The sequence below is a fragment of the Numenius arquata genome, chromosome 8, assembly GCF_964106895.1.
Source record: "Numenius arquata chromosome 8, bNumArq3.hap1.1, whole genome shotgun sequence".
In the NCBI taxonomy this organism is placed as follows: Eukaryota; Metazoa; Chordata; class Aves; order Charadriiformes; family Scolopacidae; genus Numenius; species Numenius arquata.
This window is the reverse complement of record NC_133583.1, coordinates 55243172-55262236: the sequence shown is the minus strand read 5'-3', so window position 1 is coordinate 55262236 and position 19065 is coordinate 55243172. Positions and strand designations below refer to the sequence as shown.

Sequence of the window (19065 nt, the reverse complement as noted above, 5' to 3'; positions counted from 1 at the left end):
TATATAATTGTGTTTCATTGTGTTCCCGTCAAGTCAGATGTAATTTATTTATTATTTTTTAAAGAAGAATACAACTACATTCCAGGTCCCTCAAGCTAGGATGGGCAGAATTGTTTTCTACAGCACAAGAGAGCAGGTAGCTACATGGCAGTATAGTCTGAAGAACTGGGAAAGACAATTATGAATTCTGCCCTGCACTGTATTGCATACATAGAGAAACCAAGTATTGGGTGCAGAAATCCTCCAGAGTTTATTTCAAGTAAGAAATCAAATCATCACAGGCAACTGACCCACAAAACGTGTACTAATGGAGAGATGTATCTCATCAGCTTACATTTGCACTAAAAGCTGTAAATGAATACAGAGAAAGCCTTTTGCCTTAAGTGGCATGCAGCTGATTTCAGTATCACCAGAGAGTCAATAATAATTGTTAGTTGTATTAACTTGTGAGAGGTAATGGCAGAATGGGAGACAGTCATTTGTCAAGGGAAATAACAGACTTGCTTGCACTGAAGACAAACCCAAAATGCTTGATGGGGTCTCGTATAGAGCCTTCCATTTGACTGGCAGTGGCTCAGGACAGCAGTGTTGAAAAAACAGTAAGGTTACAAGATTAAAAAAAGAGGTACTAAAATGTGAAGGGAAGAGGCAATTGTTCACAAGCTTTTCTCTATTGCTTACAATACAGCACTGACTGCACAGTTCTCCAGTAAAAGCCATATAGGAGGCTCTGTGTTAGACGTGGGTCTTGGCTTCCATCTGGTGGAGAAATAAAGCACTGACGTATCAGGTAGACATCCACTTAAATTACCTTCCCAGGCATCCAGCCCAAATTACCGTCTCTGTATCTGTCAGCCCTCCCCCCCCAATTTGTATTAGCCTCTGACCCCTCAACTTTGCTTTCATCATCTCTTTTGCAGTCAACACAGAGTTACACACACAGTAACTTACAGCACTGCTATTCCAGGAATAGCAGAGAACCGAGCAACGTTTAACAATGCAAAAGGGATGTGATAAATGCAATGGCAAACTTCCCAACGGCTCTGGAAGCGTTAGGAGAAGGAGGATCTTGGCAGTGTGTGCTATTGGGAAACGCCAGCTTCAGAGAGACTTAAGACAAGGTAAAGCAGCGTTCCTGCTGTCAGGACTTGAAATTGCAACGTCGGCACCACAGTTTCACAGTGTATTCTCAAATTGGAAAATGCTGAGAATATGAATAAACAGTCCCTTCTGTTAGACAGTCATGGGTACAAACCTCAAGCCATTAAGGACACCATTAGAGGAAGAAAAAAATGTAAAAAAAAATCAGCTGTCAACAGTAAGCACATACTGGATCTCTCAAAAGACCGGCGGTACTGCTGGTTGAAGTAAAATTGCAAAGTCGAGTCTAGCTCACTTAAGTGTTGAAAAATACCTGCTGAAAGCTAGTTTTGCTATCGGACCGTCCGTGCGGTCAGGCGTTCTGAACCCTAAGAATAGCCACGTTTCTTTAAACTGATTCAACGCGGTTAGCCTTTGGCTTCTCCCGTGACCGCTGAGGGAGGCCGATGGCCGCCATCCCGTTTCCTCGTGCCAAGTTTCGCTCCCGAATTCAGCGCGTTCGTGCTCGACCCCACCACCGGGTCCCGCCGCCGGTCTCGGGGCTGGTGCCGGCTGGGGATCCGAGCTCACAGCCTGGCCCTGGTCCTGGGCCACGGTCCTGCCCCTGCTCCTTCCGCGGCTGCGCCGTGAGGGAGCGGCCGCGGCCCCACCCTGCGCTGAGGGGACTGCACGCCACGCCCCTCCTCCGGCAGCTTGCGCGAGCTAATTGGTCCTGTCAGGAGTGAGCGACAGCTACTTAGACCAATAGTTGAAGGGAATGAGAGGCGAAGGCTGGCCTCCGCCAACTGGCGGTTGGACTGTACCAACGCAAGAGCGGGGGGGGGGGACAGCTGACGCGGCAGGCGGGCATAAATGCCGGACCGCAACAGCACAGAGGAGAGTTCCCGGGATGTGGCTCTATGTCTCTGTATTTCCCTTCTCCCTCCGATTTCTCTGTACTCTCCGTCTGATTTCTGAACGGGGCTGCCTCTTCCCCCGCCTCTCTCCCCGCCTATGGTTTCCCCCACCCCTCCCACGCCACTAGCATTCCCCCCACCAATCAGTGCCCTGACCCCGAAGAAGTGCCGGTCTGGGATTGGTCCGTTTCCCCCACCTGGCTCCGCGGCGGGCGCTGATTGGTGGCGCTCCGCAGCCGTCGTTAAACCGTCACCGCGACTTCCTCGTGCGGCGGAAGCGGGCCGGTCCGCGGCGGGGCGGCGGCGGCAGCGCATGCGCAGTGTCGCGGCCGCCTTCGCACGGAGCGGCCGAGCGGTGCGGGCGGGGGCCCGCGGCCTGGCGGGGCGCGGCCGGCCGGGGCGTGCCGTTGCCCAGCCGCTGTGGTACGGTATCACCGCCGCCATGCCCGGTAGGAACAAGGCAACGTCCAACTACAGCTGCCCGGAGCTGGCGGTGGGGCAGCAGGCCGGGGAGGGCGGCCGCGACGTCAGAGGCCGGTCGCCTCAAGGGGATGAGGAGGACCGCGGGGACTTCGGACCCGGACCGGGCCCCGACGTGGGAGACCCCGACATCGTGAAGTCCCCCAGCGACCCCAAGCAGTACCGGTGAGGGCCGGCGGCGTCCAGCCTTCCCCCGGAGGCGGTTGGCTGGGGAAGGCTTAAAGGGGAATGGGAGCGGACGCGATCGGCGCGGTTGAGGCAACCCCCGGGCGGTCTCTGGGGCAGGTTGGGGCCTCCGCTCTCCGCCTGCCCACGGGGAAGCAGCCCCGGCCGAGGGAGGCGGTGCGGGAGCGGGGCTGGGTGCCGGCCTGTCCCGTATCCCCGCACACCGGGCACGGCTGCGACCTCGGGTGCTTGAAGTCGGGCCCGGCTCGGTGACCGGGGAAAACAGGGGCCTCTCTGGGAATAACGGAGGCTGGAGATTATTGACGGGTGTGTTTCTTCTCGAGGTGGGCTGTCTGGTTTGTGTGCAGTAAAAGGCTCGGGGCTTGCGCAGAAAGGAAGGATCAGCGCTTGTTGAAAGGCTGTGCTGTTGACACCACGTTTTCGAGGCACAGCGCTATTAAACGGTTAGTTTGCAGCCCTCGTCCAGGCAGCTCGGCTCCAAAAGCCTTAAGCCGAAGCATAAAATGCCATTGAAAGTATTACAGAGCAGATGCCAACTTAAAAAAAGGCTGTTGCGCTTCCCGTTTTAGATGAGCTTCCAGGTTTTAACACAAGTACGTCGGTCAGTTGAGACAGAAATTACGTTTACGTTGCTATTTTGTTTTTGTCTTCATTTGTATTTTTCTGAGTAATACTCCTGAAAGTCCTACAAAAGATCACCTTCTTAAGTGCAGCCCACAGCATCTGCGGCCTTCTCGCAGTGAGAGACTCGTCTGAGAACGGCCAGGGGAGGCTGAGCTCCTTGGATGCTGTAAGACAGTCGTTCGTGAAGGGACGCTATTATAACTTCTTTCTGTTAGGCAGATTATTCAGGCCTTGTTAGAGATGCTTTTTTTTTTATATTTTTTATTCTTTGTGATGTCTAATCTGTGCAGCCAGTGGAGAATCTGCCTAAACCTAAGCCTAGAACTGAATTTTGGATTTGCAGTGACATTGGTTGACAGTGAAATTCCCTGCCGGCTGCCTGAAGAGGACTGTGCCCATTGGCTTAGGGAGAAACTTGCTCCCTCCCTTCTTGCCCTACTTCCTTGCTGCTTCCTCTGGATCTCTGCCTGCCTCTCCTGCTGCCATTCTTACTCATGCTACTTTGCAGGAGGCTCATCTTCCTGCAGAGTTCACAGAGACTATCAGCTTAGGAAACTTCTGCCTTGACTACCTGAAGCATCACAGTGAGGAAGCTTGGGAAGTCCATTGAAAACCACTGGCGATCTATTCTGAGGCTCAGGAACCTCCTCTGTGTGTAGAGAACTGGAGAGTGTGTTTGCTTGTAGTATAAAATAAGCTAATACCAACATCTTCCAGAAATCCTGCTCTCCATGCTTAACAGATTTTTTTTTTTTCACTTGGAAGCAGAGAGTTGCATCTTTTCGGACTGATTTCCATGTGTGGGAAGTGAGCCTTGCACAGAACAGATGCAAATGTTACCCTTAGGAAGGAGAACTGAAGTGTGGCTGCAAGTAAAGCATACCTATGTCCACTAACTATATACCAAACCTCCTAAGTAAATGTAATGGCAGGTGATTTGATGATGCATATATGCTTTCTCCCTCTGTTCATGCATCAGCGATGATGTGTACTGCAGACCAGTCACAGTGGGCTTAATGTGTCCCTCTGGTGACATCAGTTTTAACTTAGTAGAAAATATTATATATTATCTTCTCAAATGCAGTGATCATTTAAAAAAAAAGAAAAGAGTTCTGTCAGAGATCAGAGATTGCAGAATGTATTTTCAAAAGTGAGTTGATTGGGACAAAAATTATTGTCATAATCAAAGTTGGCTTTGTTCATTAGAACTATGAGTGGGCGGTTATCTTTACCAAAGTGTATGTTTTATTTAAATGCATCCATATATGGAATTTCATGGGCTTGTATTGCTTGTTTTGGGTAATTTGGGAAATTAAAACATTTCTCTGTTTGCCATCCCTTGGTATGTATTTCCATGTGTATGTAGCCGTGAAAGAATTATCATTGATATAAGAAAAAAACTTGGTGTGAGAACAATTCTGTTTAAACTTATCCAGGATGTTTAAACAGTATTTTTAAGAATTGGAACTCTGTTTTATATTTAAACCTTGTTTGTATCAATGCCTGTACAGTCCTTCAAAAAAGCAGTTGGACTACGCTTGCTTTGTTTCTACAGTAGATGGTTGCATTTTTTGTACTGTATTCTGCATACTAATTAATACTAATGTATTGATTACATTTGTCCTTTTCCATTGGACTGAAACATGGAAAAAGTAAAGAACACCTACGTCAGTTGGTGCCTCTGCTCCTGTACTGTTCTAGATTCTCCTGAAGTGAAATCTGAGAGCCTTCAACAGCGGTTTAATTCAGTTGTTGCTTTGCTACTGGGTGCTTTCTGTCCTAGGATGTAACACCCACAAGCCTGAAGATGAGTAATGTAAAATTAGTGTCATCTGCTCCATTAGTTTAATGGAGGTATGTGGAAAGGAGCAACAAGAGCTACTGGGCACACCTGGCTAAACAGCTTCGTGGCAGATCGTTCTTCTGGAAGAAGCACTATTCTGTGCTCTGCTTTCCGTGATTACCTATCGATCACCGGGAAGCCACGATTCTTTATGGGCCGTGAAAACCTGAAGAAAGAAGGTGGTTGTATGCAGAGGTGAAGAAGATGATGGTTATGCTGGAAGATGTGCTGTAGCAATGCTGACATGTCACTGTCTGGGGCTCTTCCTCTGAGCTCTCCGGGGTGAAGTGCCCGAGCATACAGTATATCTGTTTTTAGGACCCGGGCTGTGCACTCGGAAGCGCTGCAGCTGCAAAATGTGACACGAATATGCCACAAACACACCTAACTGTTCCAGGCTTTCAGAACTGTGTGGCTGATTAACATTAGTGTGGATCTAGTACTACCTGTACCTCCTGCAGTTACTCATAGCATTTCTGCAAGTTATACTCTTATGTGCTGTAGTTTGAACAAGCAAAAATGCGCTTGTGCTTTTGATTGGAACAAGCTTGTACTGCTCAGCGATCCCGCAGCAAGCAAAATGGGTGTGTTAATGGTTTCATAACTGGTTTTCACCCTGGCCCAGACAGACGAGTGCTGTCAGTTCCAGCTGGATGAGTGGTCATAATTCATATACTTAACACAACTATTAAACATTTGTTCTTTAGTTTTTTTATAGACTTGGTAGTCCAAGAAGTGGGTTTTCTTTCCTTTGTCTCTGTTTAAGAGCTGCTTAACTCTTGTCGCAATACCCCTTTTCCTCCAATTACATCCCCGTGAAATTCAGTTGGGAGAGAAGTTCTTGGAGTAATTTGTTTCCAGGCTCGTCTGTGGCTTGCAGAGCCATAGCAGGTGGCCTGCACCTCTAGTGAAAAACGAAACTTACACTGATTTCATATTTTGAATTGGAATATTGATAGTAACACAGGCTTTTATTGCTGGGAAACATTGAAATTGCATAATGATAGCCATGAATGAAACATGAGAAATTTTTTGTGAGAAATTTTGGGAACCATGGAGTTAGAAAACACATAACGTGCCTTTCATTTTGCTTTTGGGTACTTACAATGTAGCTTGAGCTGGAAATCTGCTTTGAAATTTCTGCTACCGCATTACAACGGTGGCCACGTTGCAAAGTTCTGATCGGCTATAAACTTGGGGGTTGGAGTAGATGACCTTTAAGGGTCCCTTCCAACTCAAAGCTATTCTATGCTCTGTAACTCTGGTTTTTCTGGGAGTACAGGCTGTGGCCATGGCTTTGTTTTATACTAGCATTTTTTTTTTTTTGCTGGATCGGATACCACCTGTCTATATCACACTAGTTCTTAGGTTGGGACGAGTATTTTCTGGATCCAACATTCCTTCCTTTCTGCAGCTGCTGTACCCAGCCACTGCAAGCTCCTTGGAGGGATGCTCTGGCTAATCTGACAGATTGTGACTGTCTATTCCGGATCTGGTAGGAAACAAATACTGCTGAGAGATCTCGTAGCGCAGAGCATTGGTGCTTGCAGTCCTCAGTCTGAAAAGTTGTAGAATGGTGCTGGACAGAGGACTTGTGGGTTTTTACATATATATGCACACACATGTATAAAAAATTCTACTTATATACATACACACACAGAACTCTGTATATTACTGCTTGATAGTAACCCAACCAACCCACTGTGACTTATTAAACCTGCAGAGATCTGTCCTTTCTGCCTGTAGACCCCATTTAATAGAAAGCATTGATAAAATGGAGTCTCTGGGGCCTATTTAGAGGCAAAGACTAAGATCTTGATTCTGTCATGTAATATATGTTTCCGAGAGCCTGAGAAGCATAACAAGCTAGTGAAGTTTGGGTTTGCCTGTTCTGAGTACGTGAAGTTTTTTCTGAGCGGGTGCTGGTAGCTGAAATATTTCACAGAGAAATCAAAGCCCGAATCGGTGTCCATGACCTTATGGGGAGAAGGGCTTCTGCTACTACCTTGAATGGCTTCTTTCTTACTCTTAGAGCTGTTAAATAGCAGAAGAGTGTTTCTACTTTCCCACTATAAAATTGCTCAACTTCTTAGCTACCATTAGGAAATCTCAGTAGAAAAGCACAGAACTAATGTAGGAAATAGAGAAATTTTTGCAGTTCTGAAAATTCAGATCTGGGAAATGAGTGTATTCATTGCAAATAATTATTCTTTCAGGTATATCAAACTGCAAAATGGCTTATGTGCACTTTTGATTTCGGATTTGAATTGCTTGGAATGTGCCTCAGCTGCTTTATCTTCAGAGGAGGAGGAGGATGACAATGATGATGATGGATCTGAAGAGGAGAGTGGTGATGATGATGATGACTCTGGAGCTGAGATCGAAGATGGTAGAGAAGGTTTTGATGATGAGGACTGTGATGAGAGGGATGAGGGTGAGGACAATGATGGAGATAATGAGGATTTCAATGATCCTGATGACAGTGAATTAGAAGAGCTAGCTGAAAAGGAAGAGACAAGAAAGAGAGGCTGCACAGAAAAACAGGTGTGTACTTAAAGCTGTAGGGTGAAAAAATACACAAGAGAGCTTTCCTGTGCTCTGAAACCTTGTGGTTAGGCATTGAGACTAGACCTTCTTTTTATTGTCCCTGCCCTGATTGATTTATCTTTCAGTTCTGTCACTTTCCCAAAGTGTTTATTGAAGCAGCTTTTACTGAGAATGTTGTATTTTCTCTAGTCTGCAGCAGCCCTCTGCATTGCTGTTGGCAGCTTCTCTGATCCCGAAGATCTGCCTGGATTAGCACACTTCCTGGAACATAGTATGTATCTGCTCCTGTTTCATCTTCTCTGGCTTCAGTGAAAAAATGAGTGCTCTCTGGCTCTAAATTTCTGTAGTACTTTAGTATCATTCCCTATTTCAGCTATCCCAGAATTTATTTTCATTAGTTAAATGAATTTGTGATTTTATAAAAATATGGACTTAGTAGGAAATCTTAATATGGAAGAAGGTGTCTCATACCCTTTGGCAGGCTATGCATTAACCTATATTAACATTCTTTGTTATCCATTAAATACGGGGGGAAGCATGTTACCTATAGCTTTATAAACTAGGGTGGAGCTACAGACCTTTATCTCTCTTGTGATGATGAATTAGTGACACAGGTGCAGAAAGGACATGAAGTGTCTGACCAGATATATCTTAAAATTCTGCTCTTGACCGATTGAGTCCAATCGTGCCTAGAAAGGCACTTTTATTTCCAGTCTATTTGGGCCTTCTGCTAAAGGCAGATTACACTAGTTATTGGGCAGATAACATGGTCTTTTGCTAATTAGTAGTTAGCCTCTGCATGGGAACTGCGGGTCGTTTGTAGGTAACACCGTGCTGACGAGGGATTACTACAGCTGCAATTTGGAATAACAGATTAACGTCATCTTGGTAATTTTGCTGATTCTTGTTCCAGTGGTTTTTATGGGCAGTTTGAAATACCCAGATGAGAATGGGTTTGACGCGTTTCTGAAGAAACACGGGGGCAGCGACAACGCTTCGACTGACTGTGAGCGGACAGTCTTCCAGTTTGATGTGCAGAGGAAGTACTTCAAAGAAGCACTTGATAGGTAATTTCATATAAATAGTGATTAGGTGTTAATAAGTGTTTGTATGTGCCTCGGGAGCTTGGGTGTAGGTGTTCGGTTCTTCGTTTGGGGGTGATTAATGCTGTTGCTGAACTTCTGTGCTACTACAGAGGATGTTGTATATAAGGAAATGTTTTCCCTCTGGATATCTTACTGGTTTTTTGTGATAATGCCAGCGTAGCTGCTATGTCATTACTTAAGATCCACACGTAAGTCTTAATGCATGTAGCTTTTTGATTGTTTTACCACCCTCAATGGTGGTAGCTACCACTTGTAGCATTGATGACAGGAGAAATTTTATGCAGTGTGACAACTGTTCAGAGGCGGAGTGCTCCCAGAGTCCCAGTGATTCATCCTTTGAAATACTTGTCTTGATAGAGTTAGTGGGGCTTTAAATTTTTTTTTTTTTTTGGTTCCACGTCTAATTCATCAAAGTGGATGTAAGGGCAGCCTTGTAACATAAAAAGTTATGTTACAATGTGTGCCTCGGAAGGATACATTTAGCCCAATCCAGGTTATTCAGGCAAGTATGTGTCTTTTGCCAGAAAGTATTTAATTTCCTCTTTTGTGCTGTGGGATACCTGAGTACAACAGAGCTCCAGCTGTTGGCATGGTTTCCTTCAGTGAGAGCAAGTTACTCATTCATAGGGGCATGTCAGCTGAATGTTCTCGATGCTGTGAAATATCTCAGGAGGAGAGTAGGATCCACCGTGAACTTACTTTGATCAAAATACGTTCCTGCGATGACACCAAAAGCAAGCGTTTGCACATTTTACCAAGTATTTACTGTGCAAAATTCAGCTTTCATTTGCAGATTGGTCCAGCTTTTAGATGTTTGGAAGTGCAAAAGCTCTTCACAACAGCTCTCTTAGTGGAGGGGAAACACAGAAATTATGAGTTCTGTAGAACAGCATCTCATACAAAGAAGACAAACAGATGCCGCTGATGATTTCTGCTCGTTCAAGCACTTGTGGATTTAAAGAAATTGAAAAACATCACCTTTCAATAGTCTTTAGCTTAATGGGTCCTGTAGCCGTAGAACTCTGTTAACAATGTATTGCTATCAGCCTTTTGCTTCAAGAAGTTCAGTGTATCATTAAAAAGACTCGACAAATAAACCAGAAATATAAGATTCTCTGGCAGCCTTCTGCAGAGTCTCCATTCTTTGCAGATTTGTCCCTTTCCATTGCTCTGCTCTCTATGGGTACAGGAGATGATACGTATGTTCTGATGACAACAGTGACTTTTATAGTAGATAGTAAAAATTGTGATGGATATTAAAAAAATACATTTCGGGACATAAATCAACAATTTGTTGCCTGGAGTCAGGAAGACACTTTCCCTGTGATTATGTTGTTCCTAGTGAACAACCAAGGATTTCCTCTGAGGCATCTGATACCGGTCCCTGTTATAGCCAGGAACCAGACTGGATGGATCACTCATCTGGTATGATCATTCTTAGGATGCAAAGGCAGATATTTGCCCATTTATTAGTGTCGTACCCTACTGTATCCAGCCAATTCATTCCTACTTTATGGAGCACGGGAGCCCTTTTGATGCTATCACAAAACCAGATTTCATCTCTCCTTAAGACAGTACAGTCAAGAATGACAATGGTTAGCAAGACAAGCAATGTTATTAAATAAAAATAGTGGATGTTGGATTTAACTGCTTTTTTTTTGCCCTAGCTTAGTAGACACTGAAGGAAAGCATATGAATTTTTCTGCTTCATAGGTGGGCACAGTTCTTCATTCATCCACTAATGATCAGGGATGCAATAGACCGAGAAGTTGAGGCTGTGGACAGTGGTAAGAGTCTCTTTTTCTGTGTGTTTAGCCCATCTTATTAAACAAATAAACAGTGAACAACATGCCTATAGCTCCAGCGTAGCCCCAGTACTCTTTCCAGTCCTCCATGGAGTAAATAAATACAATAAGTCAAGGTCATCGTGCTTGTCTTCTAATTATAACAGCTTAATAACTACAAATTTGCTTCACAGAAGGAAATTGAACCTGCCATAGAAGCGAGTGGAGCGTTCACCTGATTTTCTAGTGTGTTATGAATGCTTCCAGGCTGCCTATAAAACTTCACTGTTTTGGGAAAAAAAATATTAGCGGCAGATATACCAACAGGCTCAAACGTGTATTTTGACTCGTCTTCATCTGTCCTCTGACCAGGAAAACTGAGCAATTTGATCTTTGCTTTTAAATAAGTGTCAATATGAACAAGGACCTGTCTTTGAGTTAAGATGTGGTTTCTTCAACAGCTTAAGCCAATTTACGCCTTCGTTTGCACTGCCTTCATCATGCAGATCCTTCCCTTCTACTGACACTGTAAACTGCGTCAGCTTGATGAACTGGCTGCAGACTAACCCAGCCAAAACAATTATTTTACAGCTCTCCTGTGCATGTTTCTTATTACCAGCAAAAACAGGAGCAGGAAAATGCAGTTCGAGAGAGTGAATTCTTGATTTTGGCAAAATCCCATGTTTAGATTAGTGTAAACTGATTGTAAAACTGCATTTCTGGAAACTATCTTGCTCAGCTTTCGATTTCTTATTTCGTTATTAGACTAGAAGTTGTTCTATGTGATATATGGGAGAAGCAGGTTTGTAATTGTTCCCTGGCCCTTTCTGCAGGGCCTGACCTGTAGATGGCTTTGTGTTCCCATTAAATTTATGGGATTGAGAGCATTCAGATGGGACAGGCTGGGGCTTTACGTGCTTCTCCTCCTTAGCCCTTTCTGTACTTCTCCGCAATGACCTAGGGTTTTCCTCTTTTCTGGGTTGACATTCATTACTGCCAGCGAGTCCTGTTTCTTACCCTATTTCAGTACTTCATCATACATTAAAACAAAATGATTTCAGTCTACGTCCGTGCAGCATGTCTCCTTTTCAGTTTGGTTGGGGGTTTTGCTTTGTGGTGTTTTTTTTTTGTGGGAACGTGACCTCAAATTTTGATGCATGCCTCTGCAAATTCTTTAAATTAACAGAGTATCAGCTAGCAAGACCCTCTGATGCAAACAGAAAGGAGATGCTGTTTGGGAGTCTTGCCAGACCTGGACATCCTATGAAGAAATTTTTTTGGGGTAAGTTCTGAATTTATGTGATAAAGTGGTGACAATACTTAAAACTTTTAACGACTTAAAAGATGCACTAACATGCGCTGTGTTATCACAGCAAACACTAGGCAGAAGTATTAGAGTAATTACTCATTTTACAGTAAAATGTTTGGGAATAAAAGCAGCTGTCTGCTTCTTAAGGTACTTTTCATTGTGGTACTGCTTTTTGCTAATGTTAAAGCTAAGTTGCCCTGGGTGTGTAATCATGTAACTTTCTGCTAATATAAAGGTGGTGCTCTCTGAGTCATCTCTGTCTTCTTTAAGCTTGTTTTTTGCTATTAGAATTTCCTGGAAAAATAAAGTATTTCTGGATTTGTGTCTAAGGAGGCTTTTCAAAGTAAATAATTCGCTGTTGAACTTGCAGAAGTAGCCGTGTGAGTGGAGCAGAAAGGGAATTTGTCCTTCCTCTCCTGGACAATAGAGTCCTAGCTCCCTCACCCTTGTGATGCTGGTGAGCGTGTAAATTGCAGTGTGATGGGTAATAGAGTTAGCCAGCTTTGAAATGTGGATAATTTCTGTCAAGTTCTATAGTGACACATCCTGAACATCATATTTTCGTCTCTTTTTCCCCTCCCCTGTTCTGCAAGTCCTGTTGGTGAAGGAATAGCTGGCAACACAGTGAGCTGTGCAGTACACGGTACAGGGATGTGATACTGCAAGAGGACTCTGTCTTAGAAATATCAGCTGCCTTTATAATAGGAACTAGAAATTGGAAGATATTAAATTTCAGTTAACATTCCTTTAAGTCCAAATTTCTATTAGGTATTTTTAATGTGCTTATCATGACTAGACTTGGTGCCAGGGTTGGAAGAGAAATTCTTGGTGTATCTTGTCTTGACATAACCAGTGTCTAGATAACTAACCATCTTTTAATGTTTACAGGTAATGCAGATACACTCAAACACGAGCCTAAAATGAATAATATTGATACCTACACCAGACTGAGGGACTTCTGGCAGCGCCATTACTCTGCTCACTATATGACTTTAGTTGTCCAATCTAAAGGTAACGTTGGTTGTTCCTTAAAAACAGACTCATTGCTGTTGTTGGTGTAGTGCTTTTGGCACCAGTTCAGCTGTAGCCCAGGCAGTTTTAGCGGATTGTCCAGTCCTACAGGAGGTATTTATATGTAGATTTTAGCCTGGTTTCCAAATGAAACTTGAGCAATTGTGCTGTGTTACTGTAGTCCTGCTGCTTCTTGAGAAACTTTGAACTGAAGCTGTTGAATAGGTTCCAGATTAGCACAGAATGTAAAATCTCAAAGACATATTTAAAGAAGAATCTTGTAGGAATACAGTCAGACCACTTAAATGACTTAATGCTACTGGTCTCTCTGCCATCAAGAGTGAACCTCTTGATGAACCTCCATGGGAAATGGGAGGGAAATCATGAAACCTCCTCCCATGGGAAATGGGAGGGAAATCATGAACCTCCATGGGAAATCATGGGGAGACTGAGACTGGGTCTCCCAATTGTCTTGTTCTATTTGGGGCTCTTTCAAAAGACATCTTAACATAAAACACATTTCTCTAGGAAGAACAGAGATTCTGAGTTTTCTGAGTCCCCTTAGACTGAAAATTTCTGCGCAAATGGAATTGAGTTTCATTTCAGCAAAGAATTTCAGACCTATGGTCATTTCTGCTGAGAACAAAAGAAATTTTGTAGAAGTTAAGCGTGTAGTAGAGACCTTGAGCTGAAAATAAATAGCTGCGTGCATCGAAGTTAGATTTGTGCTTAAGGGTTTTGTTGAATGCTAAAACTTACTGCAATTACCATCTGTAAAATGGAGATGGTAATAATAGAGGTGGTAATTCTTTTCTTCTCCTATGCTTTTCTGTCTAGACTGTAAAATTGTTAGGGCATTGAACACCTCTTGGATAATTGTTTACCAAGCGATGGATTGTAATGTTGTTCCTTTTAGGGATTGGAAGGAAAAGCCTGGGGACTGATACCCCGCCAGGGCAACATTGTGTTTCTGTCTCTTTCAAAACAAAAGAAACTGTGAATGCATCCCACCCCAGCATTTTTATTGTTGTTGTTTAGCATAAACCCCATCGCTTTTGGAATACAAAACATGCACTTAAATAAGCGATGTCCAACTGGTCATTTAAAAAAAAACAAACAAACCAACAAACAAACAAAAAAAACCCCACTTCTGGTTCCTGACCTATTTCCTTTAGGAAAGAGGATGGGGAGGAGGAATTCTTAGCACTATAGGACTGCATTTAGGTGTGAAAGCTGCTGTGTTCTGGACATAGAGGGATGGAAAGAGTCTAGCAAGTACTGGTAATTTTAGATCCCTAAGATTGGTAATTCCTTTTCACAGTCACACCAGATACTACTGAATTTTAAATCCCAGTTGTATCAGCCTGAGATTTCAGCAGTATATACAAAAACAGAGCTATGACCAAAGATACAGTTCAATGAGTATTAAGAATTGGTTCAAACCAACAGCTTTGAAGCTTTTAAATTAAAACTTAGCAATTTTAAAATCTACCAACTTGCAGCCTCTTTAAGATAACTGAACTAGTAAGATAAGATAAAGAATTTGTCTTGGAGCTTCAGGAAATTACATTTCTGGCTTTCTTTTTTTTTTCTCCATACTAGAAACACTGGATACATTGGAAAAGTGGGTGAAAGAAATCTTCTCTCAGATCCCAAATAAGTAAGATTCTTTTGATTCATAAAGGCATTACAAATTATAAAATTATCTGTTCTTAAAATGACCATTTTTAAAAAACATCCTTACTGGAGAAGCTAAGGAAATTAACAACTGTTAATTAACATCCTTATCTAGGGAAAAAAAAAAAAAAAAAAAGAGGCAACTTTGGGAATTAAAGACTGGCAAAATTGTTTCACGAAGACTTTGTTTATGCTTAACAATTATTTAGCCTGCAAGCTGTGTGGTGCTAACTTGCAGCAGTGTTTGCTTAATATGTACCGATACCTTGATTTTATGATAAATTATAATCTAGGTTTGAATGACTTTCCATTTCTTATCTTTGCTTTATGTCAGAAATAATTAGCAGCGAAATAAATTAAGACCATATCTTGAATTTAAGTGTCATCCTGAGGGCGGCGACTGATTAGAACTTGACCTTTTTTTTTAATAATCCACTCCAATGTGCTGTCTAAAAAGGGGGTTCTGCAAAAGCTTTACTAACTTGAAAATGAAAGAGGAAATAAAATGCTTTTCTACTTTTTCAAGATGTTTATGGCTGTAGTGCATGGAAATGTGCTTGTGAAAGTCTAATGCCGTAGAGAGACACGTGTGTCTCTCCCGACCCCTGTCCTTCTCATTCCTCCTTCCCCACAAGATGATCCTTCAGGATTCTGTGAATCCAGGGCCAGCTCAGGAAGTTGTTTACTGTGCTTGGAGTTAGGATAGCAAGCTTTTTATTGTTACTGCCTTGGACAGAAGGAGAGGGAGGAGTTGATGAGGTATCTAAATCTTGGGTAATTACTCTGTTGTGTGGGCAAGTGGATGCCGGGCTGCCTTCCACCCTTTCACTTTGGGCGGGATGAACGCTGGGCTGCACCCTTTGTTAATGCCTTTTTCTGGTGTATACAGCTTCCATCACCTCAGAGCTATGGATGCTGATGTCTTGTGATTGTCTCAGTGTAGCCTTGGATCCTTGCCATTAACGTCACACTTTAATTTTGCTTTCAAGTGGTTTACCCAAACCCAGCTTTGGCCATCTGACTCAGCCTTTTGACACACCAGAATTTCACAAGCTTTACAGAGGTAAGTGAAATCACGGAATTGTCAGAGTTGGAAGGGACCTCTAGAGATCATCTAGTCCAACTCCCCTGCTAAAGCAGGATTTCCTAGAGCACATTACTCAGGGCTGCATCCAGGTGGGTCTTGAAAATCTCCAGAGAAGGGGACTCCACGACCTCCCTGGGCAGCCTGTTCCAGGGCTCTGTCACCCTCACCGTATTTTCCTCATATTTGAATGGAACTTCCTATGTTCCAGCTTGTGCCCGTTGCCCCTCGTCCTGTCACTGAGAACTACTGAAAAGAGTCCGGCTCCATCCTCCTTCAACCCACCCTTGAGATACTTATAAGCATTAATAAGGTCTCCCCTCAGCCTTCTCTTCTCCAGCCTAAAGAGCCCCAGCTCTCTCAGCCTTTCCTCATAGGGGAGATGCTCCAATCCCTTAATCATCTTTGTTGCCCTATGCTGGACTCTATCCAGTAGTTCCCTGTCTTTCTTGAACTGGGGAGCCCAGAACTGGACACAATATTCCAGTTGTGGCCTCACCAGTGCAGAGTAGAGGGGGAGAAGGACCTCCCTCAATACATTTGTTTAAATGTTTTGAATACCTGGCTTCGTATTTACTCTGTGTGATCCGGATACTTTGGAATAATTCTTTGTGGTTCTGAATAACTTTTAATTGTTCTTTCTGCATTATGTAAAACTTCTTATCTGTGTCTAATCATGTATATTTATATGCAGTAAATTTATTTGTGTTCAGTTGTTCCAATCAGGAAAGTTCATTCATTGAACATCACTTGGGCGCTTCCCCCACAAGCACAGTATTACAGGTAAGGTGGTGCTGCATTTTACTTCTACCATGTTTTTGTTGTTAATAATATATTAACTTTCACAACAAACCAAAGAATCTCATTTGTTTGTGTTACAGATTACTTTGGTTCAGCTAGGGGAACATTTTTTAAATGAATTAAGCTCATGCAGATATGGTTCTTTTTATAAATGGAGTAGAATTGGTAAACGGCTGATTTAACGTCATTCCTCACTGACTCAGATCAGTCATGTTCTGAACTCCCACATTTTTAGCTTATTATCCTAATGCTGCCTGAAAATGCAAAACTTGCCATGAAGAAACAGTGTATATTTTAGTCATTTGTCTAGTGATTTGAGTTCTTTCTGTGAAACACATTACCTCCTGGCATTTAATCTCCTTCACATTTGCTTTTAGGGTGAAGCCTCTTCATTATATTTCCTGGTTGGTGGGACATGAAGGCAAAGGCAGTGTTCTTTCTTTCCTTAGGAAAAAGTATGTATTTTTTAAGCATAGTTATTAAATGCTTTTATATCATTAAAATAAAAGCAAACTATTTTGTGTATATATGTTTTCTCTCTATATATAAAACCAGGTCAAGTCTGCCTTTTTGTATCAGTGTTTCGTAGTTATATTCTTTAAATTGATGATAGACCCAAGTAAGAAATAAGTGGGTTTTGGTCTGTGATCCACAGATCAGCAGGATCTGTGACTGATCTTTTTGAGATCTCCAAAATGTAACTTAGCTTTTTCACTGTTTTTCTTTAATTCTGTATCCTGAGGTTCACATCCTGAGGTTCACAGTTTTACGTTGGCAAAGCTTTGTGTAATCTGCAAACGGATTGAAAGCCGCTGAAGTAAAACTATGATATGCTAATTGTAACTAAGCTCAACTAAGCTGAAATGAGTAATTAATAAGTACCTTTAATTCTTCCATAGGTTTTGGGCTCTTGCATTATATGGAGGAAATGGTGAGACAGGATTTGAACAAAACTCCACTTACTCCATCTTCAGCATTTCTGTGACTTTGACCGATGAAGGTTACAAGCACTTCTACGAGGTATGCTTTACTGCAACTTGATTTTCTTACTGTTTTCCTAATATCTGGAAAAATTAATCTGTTCCTTTCTGTCTGCAGGTGGCCCATGTTGTATTTCAGTACGTGAAGATGCTGCAGAAGAGAGGGCCAGATAAAAGGCAAGTGTTTGTCACTACATCAGATATTTGTGAGACTGTCTTGCTCCATTAACCTTTTATTCGTATTGTTTGCACTTTTTGTGGAGTTACTAGACCATAAATTGTGAGTCACTAGTAAAGCTTGTCTGTGTGGGAAGTGTATCCGTTCAAAAAAGAATTTGCTAAATGTTTGTGCTTGTTTCTTGGTGCTTTTAGTTTGATTTATTGTGATCTGATTTCTGATTTTATAAGCTTGTTGAGCTAAATCTGTGGAAGTCAGGACTGTGGTGTTCTGGCGTTAGCCGTTATGTTAATTTGGTATCAGATTTTGACTCTTAGCAGTTAAGTCATTTCCTCTTTGGAAAATAGCAGAACTTTCTGCCAATTGAGAAGATGGAAGGGAAATGTGTGTAATTCTGGCTTCTATGGCTTGTACCTGAATGAACGAATCACTGAACTCATCCTTGATGCTTCTCCTAGAAGACTGCTTTTTTTCAGATTCTCCATAAATATTGTAGAATAATGGTGGAAATCCACTTCTCTTGTCTTCTCCCTCCTTTACAGAATATGGGAAGAAATACAGAAGATCGAAGCGAATGAATTTCACTACCAGGAACAGGTATTCATCCACTGTTTTGTCTTGATATAGGTAAACCATAAAAAGGATTTATTTTTAATTTTGAAACACGTTTTCTAAGTCCTATTCAACCAGAAATAGATTATGCACTTCATGAGGCTGCGTTCTGCTGAAGGAATTTGTATTTTAGACAGAGAAATATTGCGACTTTTTCCTTAACAGAATTAAATGTTACTTTTTCCATTCTCTACCTGCTAGGTAGGCTTTTTTTCAGCTTTAATCATTAGGCCCTTGTGTGTGAAGGTCTGTGCCCATTAATAGCGCTCTGCAAATTGTTTGGGGCTTTTCAGTATTTTTTTCCTAATTTCACTTTTTTTAAAGCTGTTTTGGCGCTGCTGATTTCCGGGAAGAGCAAAGCAGCGTTGTGTCACAGGGGTGGCCTGCTGGTGACCCGGCCTCCCAAAGCCCAGGGTGTTCACGACCCCCTTGTCCCCTGTTACAACATTGCGCAGCCAAATGTGGGTTTGTGTCAAGTCTGCCTTGGTTTACTGAAATAGCAATTAGCAAAGATCTCACTTGTTTTTATCAAAGATAAAGAAAAACAAAGGAATACAATTTAGATAATTTGACGAGCCTCACTTCATTGACTTTCTTACCGTATTTAGCCACCTTCTGCGTCTTATTAGGTAACTTGGTTTTTAGGAACGGCACTAAAATTTCCTTTTGGGAAAACAGATCCATATATTACACGTTCGGCTTGAAAGCGTCACTGAAGTTTGTCGGTTTCTTTAAGGTACACAGATGCAGGAAGGAGAAAAAAAAAAAAAGGAAAAAAAGAAATATTGAAAGTGGAGGTTTTTTCTTTCCAGATGCTCCAAGTATTTTCAGACCCGCCAGTCTGCT

At 42.5% G+C, this 19065-nt stretch overlaps 1 protein-coding gene across 1 annotated transcript in view; it reads left to right on the top strand.

Annotated features, from left to right (window-relative positions):
* Nucleotides 1-2310: 2310 nt before the first annotated feature.
* NRDC (nardilysin convertase) overlaps nucleotides 2311-19065 on the top strand; it is a 32156-nt gene continuing 15401 nt past the window's right edge. The window contains exons 1-14 of the mRNA XM_074151493.1: nucleotides 2311-2642; nucleotides 7347-7674; nucleotides 7867-7948; nucleotides 8591-8744; nucleotides 10497-10570; nucleotides 11754-11849; nucleotides 12765-12887; nucleotides 14490-14547; nucleotides 15554-15627; nucleotides 16362-16431; nucleotides 16827-16904; nucleotides 17349-17469; nucleotides 17548-17606; nucleotides 18150-18204. Coding sequence (XP_074007594.1) covers nucleotides 2311-2642; nucleotides 7347-7674; nucleotides 7867-7948; nucleotides 8591-8744; nucleotides 10497-10570; nucleotides 11754-11849; nucleotides 12765-12887; nucleotides 14490-14547; nucleotides 15554-15627; nucleotides 16362-16431; nucleotides 16827-16904; nucleotides 17349-17469; nucleotides 17548-17606; nucleotides 18150-18204 — 1704 coding nt within the window. The remainder of the gene's footprint in view (nucleotides 2643-7346; nucleotides 7675-7866; nucleotides 7949-8590; nucleotides 8745-10496; nucleotides 10571-11753; nucleotides 11850-12764; nucleotides 12888-14489; nucleotides 14548-15553; nucleotides 15628-16361; nucleotides 16432-16826; nucleotides 16905-17348; nucleotides 17470-17547; nucleotides 17607-18149; nucleotides 18205-19065) is intronic.